General features: G+C 32.4%; 1 protein-coding gene across 2 annotated transcripts in view; it reads left to right on the forward strand.

Annotated features, from left to right (window-relative positions):
• The first annotated feature begins 5926 nt into the window (after nucleotides 1-5926).
• Nucleotides 5927-14722, forward strand: part of LOC143253187 (glutamate receptor 1-like) — a 114357-nt gene continuing 105561 nt past the window's right edge. Inside the window, exons 1-2 of one of the 2 annotated variants that reach the window (XM_076506608.1) lie at nucleotides 5927-6444; nucleotides 12657-12806. In XM_076506608.1, coding sequence (XP_076362723.1) covers nucleotides 6372-6444; nucleotides 12657-12806 — 223 coding nt within the window. In that variant the 5' untranslated portion in view covers nucleotides 5927-6371. The remainder of the gene's footprint in view (nucleotides 6445-12656; nucleotides 12807-14722) is intronic. The other variant, XM_076506609.1, reaches the window with a different exon arrangement.

Here is a 14722-nt window from a genome sequence, read left to right on the forward strand (position 1 = left end):
GTTGTTAGTTGCTACATAATGTGTTCTGCCAATCACGGGTATAGAAACCCGATTTATGGTATCAGAAGCCTATAGGCTTAGCACTTAGTCATAAATAAACCTCCCTCACCCCTCTTAAATGCATCATTATAAAATGATAGCCAACTTGTGTTACAATAAGCGATCAGTTTCGAAAACATGCTGTTTCTCAGTGGTTTAGGAGTAAGTTTACGGAATTACACAACTAAACTCTAACATTCGATTTTCCGGAATAACCGAGCGCAGGTATCACATTGTATGGATTTACACTAAACACACAGAAAACAAACCGAAGACTTGTTAACTTGTAAGATAAAAAATCAGATCTTGCATAAGCAAATAATCTCTTCCAATTTGACATAGTAGATAGTTACAAATAGTTGTATAATAAACAAATATAAAATACTTCAACAAACAAATAAACGTTAATTGTCATTAATATATTTTTGCACCTGAAAAAACATCTCTAGGAAAATACTCTTTGACTTGTAAAGTATGTAAAACTGTAAATTACACGTATCTCTTGGAACAGATTTAAATTTGCACGATTGTGGCTCTAACTCATTGTGTACATATTTCGGTACTACATAAGTTCTTTTTTATTCACTTTTGTTACTTTTAGTTCATGTTACTTATGAACGTCAACTGGTTATGATGTTCTTAGTACTGCTACTTTTTTTTTAAAGTTATAGCTATAAATAATCATTTCCTCATAATGCAAAAATTTTGGACTGCTCAAGATACGCGTAAATCTTACTTTCTTATGTTTAATTTTTCTGAAATAAGCTTTAATTACGTACGCAGGTTAAATATAGCTAGTGCATAACTTGTTTCTTTGTTTTGGTTGTTGAGTTTTGCGCAAAACTATTCGAGGGCTATCTGTGCTGTTCGTCCCTAATTTTGAATTGATATAATAGATGGAAGACAGCTAGCAGCAGCATCTACCATCAAATCTTGGGCTACGTTTTATCAACTAATTGTAGGATTAATCGCACGTATAATCTATAGATGCCCTAACCAGCATGTCCTGACAGGTCCAGTGCATAAGCAATCTGTGATAGTACCAAATTTCACCTTGTTTTAGCGTTACTCACGGCCACAGATACAGGTAGAAGTAATGCAATAACAAAAGTGATGTTGTAGATGTCTATAGAAAATTAGTTTTAATAGCTTTTTTCACTTCTCATTTAATCAGTATTCTTGGACATTAAAAGAAGGAAAATATTGTGAAAATAATATTTGACAATTCATAAAAATTAATGAAACTGTCCGTGTACTTGTAACACTTCACATATTTAGTGCCTTTTGACAAGCACCTGAGATCAACTAGAAGATAAATATCTACTGCATATTGATTAACCACGAATCTAGCTTTTATTCAAAACGTTATCGATCTACTTGTTTTATAAAATATTATCGATCTATCTATTACTCAACATAAAGTTAATTAAAAATCTCCCATGCGAACTGCTTATACACACATTCACATTTTTAAAATGTGGCCGCTATAATTGGACAGTGATAGGGCTGTAAGCATTAGTTCAGTTTTACTTTAGATAACAAAGAGCCAATGTTAAGTGTTATGTTAGCACAATTAACTACAGTTTAATATAATCGATTTTCTTCCGTTACCCACATCTTTAATCTCCTTTTTCTTGCTAACTAGAAAGCTTCTCTAGTGTGATCTTTGTTTTAGCATTTTGTAAACCTATTAAATTCTAAATTGGCCCTTTATTAATTTGGATGTTACCTGATTTCTCCCAGTTAAGTACACATTTTTTTTCAGGCCTAGTATGGCCTAGCGCGTTAAGGCGTGCGCTTCGTAATCTGAGGATCGCGGGTTCGCGCTCGAGTCGCGCCAAACATGCTCGCCCTCCCAGCCGTGGGGGCGTTATAATGTGACGGCCAATCCCACTTTTTGGTAGTAAAAGCGTAGCCCAAGAGTTGGCGGTGGGTGGTGATGACTACCTGCCTTTCCTCTAGTCTTACACTGCTAAATTAGGGACGGCTAGCACAGATAGACCTCGAGTAGCTTTGTGCGAAATTCCAAAAACCAAACCACATTTTTTTACCGTTGTCGTTTGGCCGAAACTTTGACCATTTTGTATATGCTTGCATGAATCTTAACCATTTCGTATTCCTTGGTTTACCATGCTATTATTGTATTTATTTATTACTCTAACTATATTTATAATGTTATCAGTTACGAAACTCATGTTCTCGGCCTCTATAGGTAAGTACGTTTAGTAAGTTAAAATTCGAACGTTGGAAAACTAAAAGAAGAAAATAGGAAGTTTATTAATGTATACCAAAGGCTTATTTAACAAAGTGCTATTGCCTCTCTTCACTTTGAGACGAGGGGTGCGTTATAAGAGTAAAATCCAAATTACTCTGTTTGGTCGGAGAAAAGTAGCCCACAAATGGCAGAAGCTATTGCTTAATAACCGCATTCTCTGTAATTTATTAGTTCAAAGTAGGAAAAACTATGTAATTGTATAGTTGTAAGCAAAAATTCTCGAACAAAACCCATACAAAATATTACGAACGAATTAACCCGCTAAATATGAAAGTAGGCATAATTAGTGATACATATAATTTTAAATGAAATAAAACATGTAACATATATTACAAGTAGATTTAATAAAGAAGGGTAAATACAAATAATGCATTCAGTGTTGAGCTTCTCAGGGTAAAAACAAATTTCTAAAAGTTACTCATATAATTTCATTTTGTATACATTCATTTAACACAAATTATATTTAAATTCAAGTATCACACGTTTCCAGTCCTAAATTACATTTTAACTATACTTATTTCCCTGAAAGCCGTCTGAAGGGGGGTTGCCTATTTTAACCAGTGACACATGTATACAATAGTTTGTTGTATGCCAGTGAGTCAGTATACATTAAAATGATGTCACATAAGGGAAGCTTAATATTGCAATTTGTATTGTTGTACGTCAGTAAAACGTGCATATGTCTTGAAACACTGGAACAATTATGCACTCTATTATGCATGCTACAACACAGAATGACATACGAACTTAAAAAAGTGTTTGTGTAGTTTTTTTTCAGCAAAGTCACATCGGACTATTTGCTGAGCCCATCAAGGGGAATCAAATTTCTGATTTTGGCGTTATAAATTCCTAGACTTACTACTGTACTAGCGGGGGGTACTTGTAAAATAAGATATAAAATATTAACAACTCTTAATTTTTGGTTTTACTTACTCTTGAAATGGAAAACTATCGGGGACACTGTGCAATATGTATCAGGTCATGTCATAAGTAATAACCGAAAATTTAATACAGAAAGTGCATTACCATTTCTGTCTTTATTAGAAGATTTCAATGACTAAAATGTGTAGTAGGACCTGTACAAAAATGTTCAGTCAAATAAAATAAACTAACCCAACTCCACATTTTCAGATTATTAACAGAATAAACTCTTATGAGGGTGGATGTGTATGAGGAGCACATTAAACATACAATACTACATGAGTTTAAAAAAGGCAATAGTGCAGCAAAAAATACACGAAACATTCAAGGTGTTTATGATGCCAAGTCTCCCTATGAAAGAAAATGTCGAAGGTAGTTTCAGAAATTCAGATCAGGTGACTACAGCTTAAGTGATGTGCCAAATTCAAGTTGTTCTGTTGAGTTTAATGATGACTTGCTGCTGGCTGCACTTGATAAAGATTGTGTTGTAACAGTTGAAGGACTAGCACAGAAGCTTAATTCAACCAATTCAAGAGTTCACCGTCATATGCAACAGCTTGGAAAGGTGTCAAAACTTGGAAAATGGGTCTCCTATGATTTGACAGAAGCCAACCTTAGAGTAAGAGTGGACATTTGCACTTCTCTGCACTCTCGTAAACGTAACTCACCTTTTATGGATACGTTAGTGACTGGAGATGAGAAATGGATATATAATAAAAATGTTAAGTGCCGCAGACAATGGCTCAGTGCAGGTAAACAGGATAAAGCACAGCCCAAAATGGACCTCCATCCTAGGAAAGTCTTGTTAAGAGTTTGTGGGATATTGTTGGTGTGATCCACTTTGAGTTGCTGCCACTTAATGTAACAATTACATCAGACTTCTGCTGTCAACAGTTAGAGCGCTTGAGTGTTTTACTGGAAGAAAAGAGACCTGCTTTGATCAATCGTAAAAGTGTTGTGTTTAACCAGGATAATACACGGCCCCATACAACAAGGATCACACCTGCAAAGATTGAAGAGCTAGACTGGGAAAAACTTCCACATCCTCCTTATTCTCCAGGCCTTGCCCTATCTTATTATTATCTATTCCAAAGTTCGCAGAACTATCTTGATGGAAAAGAGCTTGGAACACATGAAGATATCAAAACTATCTTCTCTACATTATTTTCCTTCAAACCCCAAGAACTGTACATTTAATATTATATACGACGACAAACCATATGTACCTCTAATGTTATATACGACGATAATCTGTATGTACATGTAATATTATATACGGCGATAATCCATATGTACATTTAATATCATATACGACGGTAATCTATATGCACATCTAGTATTATATACGACGGTTATCCATATGTACATTAATATTATATACAACGATATTCCATATACACATTTAATGTTATATGCGATAATAAGCCATATTGAACAGTTTAAAAAGTTGTTGAAAGTAAGCTTGAATATTATGCATTGAAACTAGTTGTCAACATGTTTGGAATATCGTTGTCATGATATAAAGTTTGCTGGCTTAAAATAACAGCAAGAGTGATTTTAAAAGAAATTCTTTGCAAAAGTTGATGTATGAAAATTTAAATTAAATGTTAAATACTTGTGTATGCATTTCCAGAGCAACCGAAAGGTAAATCTACTACAATTTGTTTTTTACTGGCAGTGCTATTTTTCTAAGTAGAAAATCTGTTTTTGCTAAAAATAGAATTTAAAGTAAATTTGAAAAATAAATAAATTGGTTAAACTGCATTTTCTAGTAATACGACTTCTTAATTAATTAATTTGTTTCTAAGAACCTTTTAAATATGTTTTTAGCACAATTGCATGTATGTGCAAATATTTATGTTTTTCGTTTTGCTTTTAAGTAATATCTTTATTATAAAACAAACTCTATAAAATAAATAAGAAGAAAAATATAAAAATTTAAAACACAGAAATTGTATTTTGCTTTTCATCTGTGTTATAATAACGTGGAAACACAAAATAAAGTACAGATATTCTAATAGAGTTTCTCCGTATTAAACTGAACATCAATGAAGATAAGAAGGAAACAAATCTGAATAAACAAGAACTTAATTCACATAAATAAAATATGACGATTATGTTTATGGTGCCTAGAAAAGAACCCATTAGCTTTTGTGTGTAAAATAAATGAAATATAAGTAGTTATATTTTATTTTTAAATACGCACTTTAAATTTTTTAAAAAGGGTATAATTAAATAATTTTGTATATCGGGTATGAAAATGGTTAATTTATCTTGCGCTCTAGAACGGTTTACTCACCGTAACCACCTGTTAACTGGAAAGTATACTTCACTTTTCAAGAGTTCGCATCCGCATAAACATTTTAGGCCAGTATATAATAGAAACTTAAAAAAAAAGAATTGTGTATAAGAGTGAAAAGTAAGACTGGAAACCTTTTCTGTTGTAATATATTTAAAAATGTGTTTAAAATACATTTTCAATGTAATTGTGATCTCTTTGTTGGTTTAACCGCATTATTTTGGAAATAGAAACTCTGAGCCACATTTCTAATTAATTATGAATGTCTTAACGAGAATTTAGTTAGTTCAAGTTCCTTAAATTAACAGGTACAGTTGACGGCTCTGCTTTTCAACATGCTCGAGCTTCTACGTCAGAAGGCTCACTGAGACAATACATGCGATGGAGATAAATAAAAGAGCTGTTGGTCCATCTTTTAAGACATATTTGTAGAAAAAATATGAAAATGTCGAAAGCATCTTGAGGTGTGAAGAGGATAATGTGAGTTATATCAAGTGCAGTGAATGTTTGGAAAAGAAGCTTCATAAACAGCGCAAGCCATTTCATAAATCAAACATAAGCCCACCCATCAGGAGACGTACTGTCGGCAGAAGCCACTACCAGTGACTTCGTGATGAGCATCCATCACGCACGCGCAGTTGAATCGTGTTGGTGGTCTCTGCCGACCAACTTACCCGGAGTATTGCCGACGTGCAAGATTAGCCCCGGTGAAACTCAGAGCCTTCTTCAAAATACTGTGGGGGCCACTGTGTTAAGGAAAGTTTGAAAAATTCTCTATGTGTGCCAACCCCGTAAGAACAGTAATGTTTACTTGCTGACGTACGTTACGGCGAGATAATGGCAAGAACTATATTTATTTGGATGTTAATTTTTAATCTTTCAAGTTGCTTAGCCGACGAAATACCTATAGGTAAGAAAAATAATAATAATAGTAACCTTACAAATTTTCTTTTTGTTTGTCGTCGAAAGTAATTGTTCTAAGTGCTAATATATATTTCATTTTTTCACAACATAACTTTATATGCACTCTCTGGTGACCTGCTGTGGTCGAGTTGATCGTTTTTTATTAAAAGTAAAGTTAACAACAGTTCTTGTAATTTGAAATGAACCTAGTAAAAGACAGCAACTGGTATCAGTTATGTAGATATATTGGCTTCGTGTCAATAATTAGTTTCTTATTAATCATTCTATACTTATTTTAAGTTCCTTTAAGTATCAAAACGATAAATATTTTAAACTTACAAGATTACAGCCGTTTTTTTAAATAAATACGAGTAATTGATTATAACATTGGATCATCACTTTAAGCCATAAAAATCCACCAATTTTTGTAAACGTACAAAATAGGAGAATATATCTCAAACGCGAGATCAGATTTGTTCTTATAGTTACTAGTAAAGTACACAAAACTTTTTGATGACACAGTTTTACAGAGATCATCATGAAAAAAAAAGCCAATCTCAACAAGAGTGTGTGTACTCTGTTCATGACTACGTCGTACATTTAGATTTATTATAGACGGAACTAAGTATATATGTTATTGTCAAACACAAAGTTAAACTTCAAAATTCTTATTTTATTTTGGTAATCAGCAGTATCATCATTCTGCATTGAAAAGTTCAACCTATACCGATTGGTTTTTGTTAATATATATATCAACAACGCACCGAGAACTATATATCTGAGTATAGATATCTACTATTCTTTTTTTTTATAAATAGCTTGTAAAATCTAGGTTATGTAATGAATGGTCAAAGAGATAAAAATTTTCTATCTTCGGATACAGAAAACAATTTTACATTTCATTAAGTTATATGTTTCTGAAAATCTTTGTTTTATGTAAGTATTGTAAAAGATAATCCAGTGTTGCGTGTTGTCGAAATATAGAATATTTTAAGTGATTTTGGAAGGAAATATAAAATCGTATGGCCTCCCATATTACGGATAAATACTGGAAAGTATCTTTAATACTATTATTCATTTTAGCAACCGTAATAGGTTACATGAAGAACGGATCATTAATATTTTATTTCAACCTATTATTCTATGTAAATTCATATGTGTACCTTAATTTTGTAACAAATAAGTTCATACGATTTTACCCCTTACACAATAAATTAAGGTATAAGGGAGTATAGCTCTGAATCCAAGACTAACAAAGCGTCTAGTACTTTAATTAACACTTTCTCAGTGGGTAAGAAGTGAGCTAGAACTTTTCACTAGAAGCAACTCTTCTAAGGGCCAACCTTTTGTGAAATGTTAGTTTTGGTCTTTGTCTGCGCTTGCACTTTATTGTGTCGATTATTTACTAGACTGTGTCTTATATCTTAATGACATTCAAATAAAATTATTATCTTTAATATTTGATACTTTTGAATAAACGAGGGCAAGGGGATTAAATAAGACGAGTGGATCTAACTTGTTGATTCTGATTTCATCAAGATTAGCACATTGAAACCAGCTTGTTTCTTTAATATAATTTTTATTTATTTCCTTTTTGAGTCTCTACTCTTGGTATCACTAAACCAGTATTTGATGAACGAATATAGCACAAGAAGTATAAGCTCGGGTTGGCTGTTCGCCTTTTCTAAACACATCAACAGCACAGAACTATAAAGGTCGACACCGGATGTTTTAAATTTTCACTCAATACTTTTCAAGATAACAAAGCAGTCATCATCAAAATACGGTTTTATTATGTATAATTAATAAAATTCTTTCAAGCTGTTTTTACCAACGAAACATCCTTGTGAAACAGAGGAAAAAAAGATCACTTATTTATTTTGTAATATAGTTTACGTTGCACGTTATATACATGCCAAGAGTGTGTAAAATAACGGTTATACCAATCCCAATAATTAAGTACAGTTAAAAAACCTAGCAGAACCTTGATAAAATTATGACGAGATGATAGAATTTATATTGCGAACATCTTATGAAAAGTAAACTAACTAGATGAGAATGCACTAGTGAAACTAATATTAACTAGAACTACTTTATTGATAATTTCGTTCCCAATAAACTTAAAACTTATAATAGTTAAAATACTTTGCATTATCATTTGATGTTTAGATCTCTAAGACATACTATTTTCAGAATATTAACCACTGGAAATCATTTAGAATATTTTAAACGGTTCACAATAGCGTATATCTGCAGTAGTTCAACTGAGTAAGGATGTCGGACGAACTTTTACAATCGTCAAACAAAACTGAATAGACATTTCTTACTATTTATACAGCAACCTAAAGTATTTCAACGGTCCTAGCCGTCTAGATAGAAGTGTATTAGGTGAAGAACAATGGTATTAACACATATCATGTTTTAAAACTACGAAGTTGGTTCATGAGATGTTTTCAGTACTTATCATTAAGATATAAATTGGATCATTAAACATTTCTATCAGTTGTTCACTCATATGAGACAGACATAAGTAATCTACACAAAAATATCGAAATAAAAAGAAACTGAAAAAACAACACAGTCTGTACTGATCATAGTGGCCTTGCGTTAGTTCACGCGGTTTCAACATTTTTATTCCGTTCACAAAGTAGCATTATAACAGAAGATTTGGACAACATCACATTCTAAGAAATGTTTGTCGTACCCAGAAAACATGTTACTCATTAGAATGAACTTTGTGTGGTGCAATTTTTCTACAATACAAACGATAAAGATTTTCAACTACTGACATGAGAAACTTACTACTTAAGTCTTCTTATAAAAAGCTGTATGGATAGATTAAAGGTGACTAGAAATTATATCTTACGGATTAACTTAGCCGTATTATCTAACATTTATTTTTACTGTTAATCATCATGATATTAATTCTTCTTTTTTTTAATTAGACAGGTATATTTATCATTTGTAAACGTAATGATTTAAATGTTCACGTTAAGGTATAGTAACACAGTCTTCAAGATATATATATTTAACTCGTGTTTAAAGTTCATGCAGTTTCTTTGTGCGTAAAAAAACATATGAATGTCCTTTAAAAGATTGTGTTTAGTAGATCTGAATGCATGTGTTCAGTAATTTTGACTGGTATTGATTAAAATCATGAGGTTATTTTAAAAGGAAAGGAATAATGTTGCTATGTGTAGAAATAAGAAGTTCGTTTCAGAATATCTTCTACTGGATATTCTTTTTTAGTAACAAAAACTAATATAATGATAACTATTGTAGATTCAGTAGCGGGAAGTCTTTACTATAATGGTTTAAACAAATAGATAAATTTGCACTTGTACTGAGTATACCAGAAATGATATCTAAGAAAGGCTTAATTTTAAACAGTTAAGCATTTAATTTGTGTATGCTTTTTAAGTGTCCGTTTATGCTTTAAACACGATTTGATAGAGCAGAAAAACAATAAAAAACACAAACTCTTAATTATACTTAACTATAGAACTAATTTTAGCAAAACGTAAACAAGAATGAAGATTAGCATTGATTTGACAATGAAAAAGGCTTAATAGTTACAGGTACATTAACATCACGACGAAAGGAATATAGGTGTTAACAAATTATTTTCAAAAAGATTAAACTAGGATAAGACTGATATCACTTCGTATCAGGATCACAGTTTAGGTTCATTATTATCAATATCGTAATATATTGCAATATAATGTACCAAAACGTACTGCTATTTTACATAAAAACCAGAGAGGAAAACTATGAATATTTGAAAAATACGATAAAAAGATTTTAAAACATGCAAATCATCGTCATGCAACGCAAACGCAAACTAACGTGGCAGGGGTTTAGTTTAGAGAGATAGTTTGTTTGTTTTGGAATTTTGCACAAAGCTACTCGAGGGCTATCTGTGCTAGCCGTCCCTAATTTAGCAGTGTAAGATTAGAGGGAAGGCAGCTAGTCATCACCACTCACCGCCAACTCTTGGGTTACTCTTTTATCAACGAATAGTGGGATTGACCGTACATTATAACGCCCCCACGGCTGAAAGGGCGAGCATGTTTGGCGCGACGGGGATGCGAACCCGCGACCCTCAGATTACGAGTCGCACGCCTTAACACGCTTGGCCATGTTATCAAGTGCTCGTCAAAAGAATTCTCTCTCCAACTGGGGTGTTCAGGTATGTTGTGGTTCTTCGTCTCCTTTCGTGGAAGGTTATTGAATTTAGCTGGTTTTTTTCCTTCCTTTTTTTGGACTCTTTTTGGGTGAAGGAGTGAAGTTGGTCTTAATTGATATTATTCATGAACGAGGTAAAGGTAGCACCGGAGAAAACAGCCAGAACTCGTCCCGAAAGGCAGATGGCATAGTAAATGTGAACATAAACGCGAAACGAAACGACCCGACTCGGGGCATGGCAATAAAGTTGCCTTGGCTGGGATTTAAAGATCCAATGCCAAAGTTTTTGCTGTGGGGGGAAACGGGAGCGCCCCGAGAAAAATCCACTTTCACAGGACAGGCGCAATCATCGTCATGTATGAAACGCTTTTCTTTTATATTAAGATAATAATTGAGTATGAAATGGTGTGACCTATTAATAAAGATATTTTACAATGTTAAAAAAAATTATATGATTACAAAACTGTGAATGATACTGTAACTGCTGAAAATAAATTATGTATCTACATAATTCAACATTCTCAGCCTGAAAATTTTTAAAATATAAAATAGGACTAACTGCTTATTTTCAGAAACGTCTACTACAAAGAAATAATCCTAAACCATATAAAGCACTCATGATGTCAAAAAAACAACAACACGTAGGTTCAAGAAGTATTAATAGAAAACGATAAAAGCTTTTCTAAATCGCTAAGGTAATAAAGTTTTTATCGTTTTAGATATAAAACACTGATTTTATTGCTACGTATTTGTTTAACTGATATCGTCATACAAATTTCTGAAACTAGTTTTTCGTACAAGTGAGCATTGAAAACTTACCTCATTATCAGTTTTCTACAAGGGAATACATATTATACACAGAAATATAACGAATAGAACATTCTATGTTATCTCTACATACGTATTTCCAAATATTATATTTACAATAAAAAATGTGTTATTGCATAAAATGAAGTTTTAGGAGTTAAAGACAATTTTAATTAAGGAACAAAGGAGCTTTCATCCTGACATGTATGATATAAAGAAAATGTAATAATACATACTTAAATTAAAATATTATTATATATACTGTGTAAAGTGACGTTTATGTTCGTTTATACCTTGTGGCTTAAATAGTTTTGTATTAATATTTGCAAACTACAAGAACCGTATTTTGGAATACAGTGTTTTGGAAACGAAAGTTGGTGACTTTAAACGAGACTATTAATCAGAGGTCTAATATTACTTGACAGTATAAGGTTCAGATGGTATAACTAACGTCGAGATTATACAATATAGTTTTAATCTTGATAATACATTTAGGGACAGCTTCAAACTGAAGATGGGTAAAACTAATTTTTATGTCATAAGTATGTTTGTAGCTCAAAATTGTAGGCTGAACACGGTCTAACGCCTGATTGTATCACAATAACGTTTATCTCTAAATACGGTTTTTGAAAATCCATATTAAAATGAAGATAATTAAAACCCGTGTATACCTTAAAGTATGTCTTATCCGGTGTTCTGTTTTGTACTGTTTGTTTGGAATTAAGCATATAGGTACACAATAGGCTATCTGTGCTGTGCTCGCCATGGTTATCGAAACCTGGTTTGCAGCGGTGTGAGTCCGCAGACATGCCACTGTGCCACTGGGAGGCGTTTGGTACTGATACTGGCTTTTTACGTTGCAACTTTTGAAGTTAAAATATGTTTTAAATAGCAACCTTAGAATCATATAAGTTTTTAATTTTGCAATACAATTAAATATTAACTGATTTCCAGTTTGCCCCTGAAGAAAATATTCCACTTTTCGAAAGCGCTCGGGTTGTAGAGTTTTTATTATTTCCATCAAGAATTCTTGAACTTATGTCTGTGTTTTTATTACATCATCAATTAAATATCTAATCATTCATCTATACATATAAAACCTGATTTGACTAATATTTTAAACTCTTAATAAATAAAAAACTAGTTGAATGAGCCAATATTAAAATGCATTGCTGTTACATTTTGTCTTTGAAGTACATATTATTTACCTTAACGTACAATCTACAGGGGCTATCTTTACTCCTGGCACCAGGGAAATGAAAACGGTTTTCACCTATCTTCTATACATCCATGATGAGGCTCGGCAGTCCAGAGTTAAAGTGAAGGGTATACCACAGGATGTGGACAGCGACGATCCTTTTAAAATCGCTAGGGAACGTGAGTAATATTTCAAACACAAAATATATAGAGAGTGTATTATATTTTTGTCTTTTGTTTGTTTGAAGTTAAGCACAAAACAACAGTACATTAGAAAGTAGGGAGTTTTTAGCATGCAATAAAATACTTCTAAGCAGTATTGGCGACATATCTAATGATTTAACGTAAAATTATTTATCTCGGAATATTTATTTATTTTGCGATTTAATGCCTGTATAAGTAAGGTCTGTCACCATTCTTGTTTCAGGTTTCTACAGAAAGTAATTCTCTATACAAATTAACTTCATGAAATAGAGAAATTGCGCCTTTTAAAACGTAGTTTACAAGTTCAATTATCGTATCAGCTATGGTATAATTGATAGTAATCGCCATATAATTCAATCACTCTAATTATGTTCACAATCATACTTTTTATCAAAGAATGGTAATTGACTCTTAACATTTTTTACCCCCTTTTAAGACAGACCTAGTAATACTTCATATCTAAGCTTGAGAAAACATTTTGCAAATGCGATCTTAAATTTTATGATAATTAGGAATAGTTATTCACACTAAGTATATTAACACCGTAATTTTTCTTCATCAAAAGAGAATGAAGCGCATTTTTTACCATTTAAATATTAATGCAAAAGTTATTACATTTATTGTACACCAGTAAAGACTTTACTAAGAGAATACTTGAAATTAAACAATTTTCAACTGCAATTGGTTTGCGTTTTATTGGATTTTTAACCTAAGGGCAATTATTTTCATTTAACTATCTTCATAGTCTTGAATTGGACCATTGATTATGCTAGATAAATATTCAATTAAATATAAAAAAATCGTAGTTTTTCATTAAAATGCATCACGCCGTTGTTGATTATAAAGTTAACGTAATACCTGAACAATATGACGTGCTGCGAAGTAGCGAATAAACATTGTGCGGAAAATGTATCTCAGAACGGCTGGTGTGAGTTCAGGCTTTTTCTTAACCTGAAGATGACCTATGAAGGTTGAAATGTTGTTCTCTCCTTATCAATAAAAGTGTTAATACTCATACCAGCCATTCTGAGATACATTTTTATTTTAAGTGAGTTTCTCGTCACAAAGAATTGCGCGGAAAAGTACATCATGTACTTGATTATATGGAGATCGAAAATTTTCCTATTGAAGACCATATTAAATATGATAACTGTTTCTTATTACTTTTGGTCTCAGTATTTCATTGGCTACATAAATGATATAACAAAAATGTCAGTATTTTTTGTTAAATGATATTTTTAACGTTTTTTAAGGTAAGAGAATGTCCTATCCTCTCGTTCCGAATGAACATTTATTCTTTTCTGTTTTACTCAGTTAATGTTTTGAACTTTACACTTTAGCAAAAGTTAAAAGACGTTTTTCATTATGTACGTATTTATAAATATTCTGAAAACTATCCTTAAACACATAGATTAATAACAAATAATGTAAGGTAGACCTCTAATGGGTTTGCAGTTATGTCGACCGGGTTTAATTTTATGTATTATGGCTTCGTATCATGCCATAATTCTTTCAATGCACTATGAATACGTTTTTTGATATTAATATGCATACATATGCTTATTTCCCAGGTTTCAGTTTTCAAGTATAATATTTCAACAGTAATCCGACGTTTTTAAGCAGAAGTAAGTTACGGCTACACTGTTTAAAATCAACAGTTACATAGAATCTGATTCTTCTTCAGGATGGGTTGATTCGGTTAGAGCATTTCATATTCAGTTAAACGTGGTGATTATATTATGGATACTAGATGAAGTACGCACTCAAAATACTGGTCGTTCATGGTTATCGACCCAGCATGGCCAGGTGGTTAAGGCACTCCACTCGTAATATGAGCGTCGCGGGCTCGAATCTTCGTCACACCAAACATGCTCGCCCTTTCAGCCGAGGGG

Source organism: Tachypleus tridentatus, chromosome 6 (assembly GCF_004210375.1).
Source record: "Tachypleus tridentatus isolate NWPU-2018 chromosome 6, ASM421037v1, whole genome shotgun sequence".
NCBI classification, from domain to species: Eukaryota; Metazoa; Arthropoda; class Merostomata; order Xiphosura; family Limulidae; genus Tachypleus; species Tachypleus tridentatus.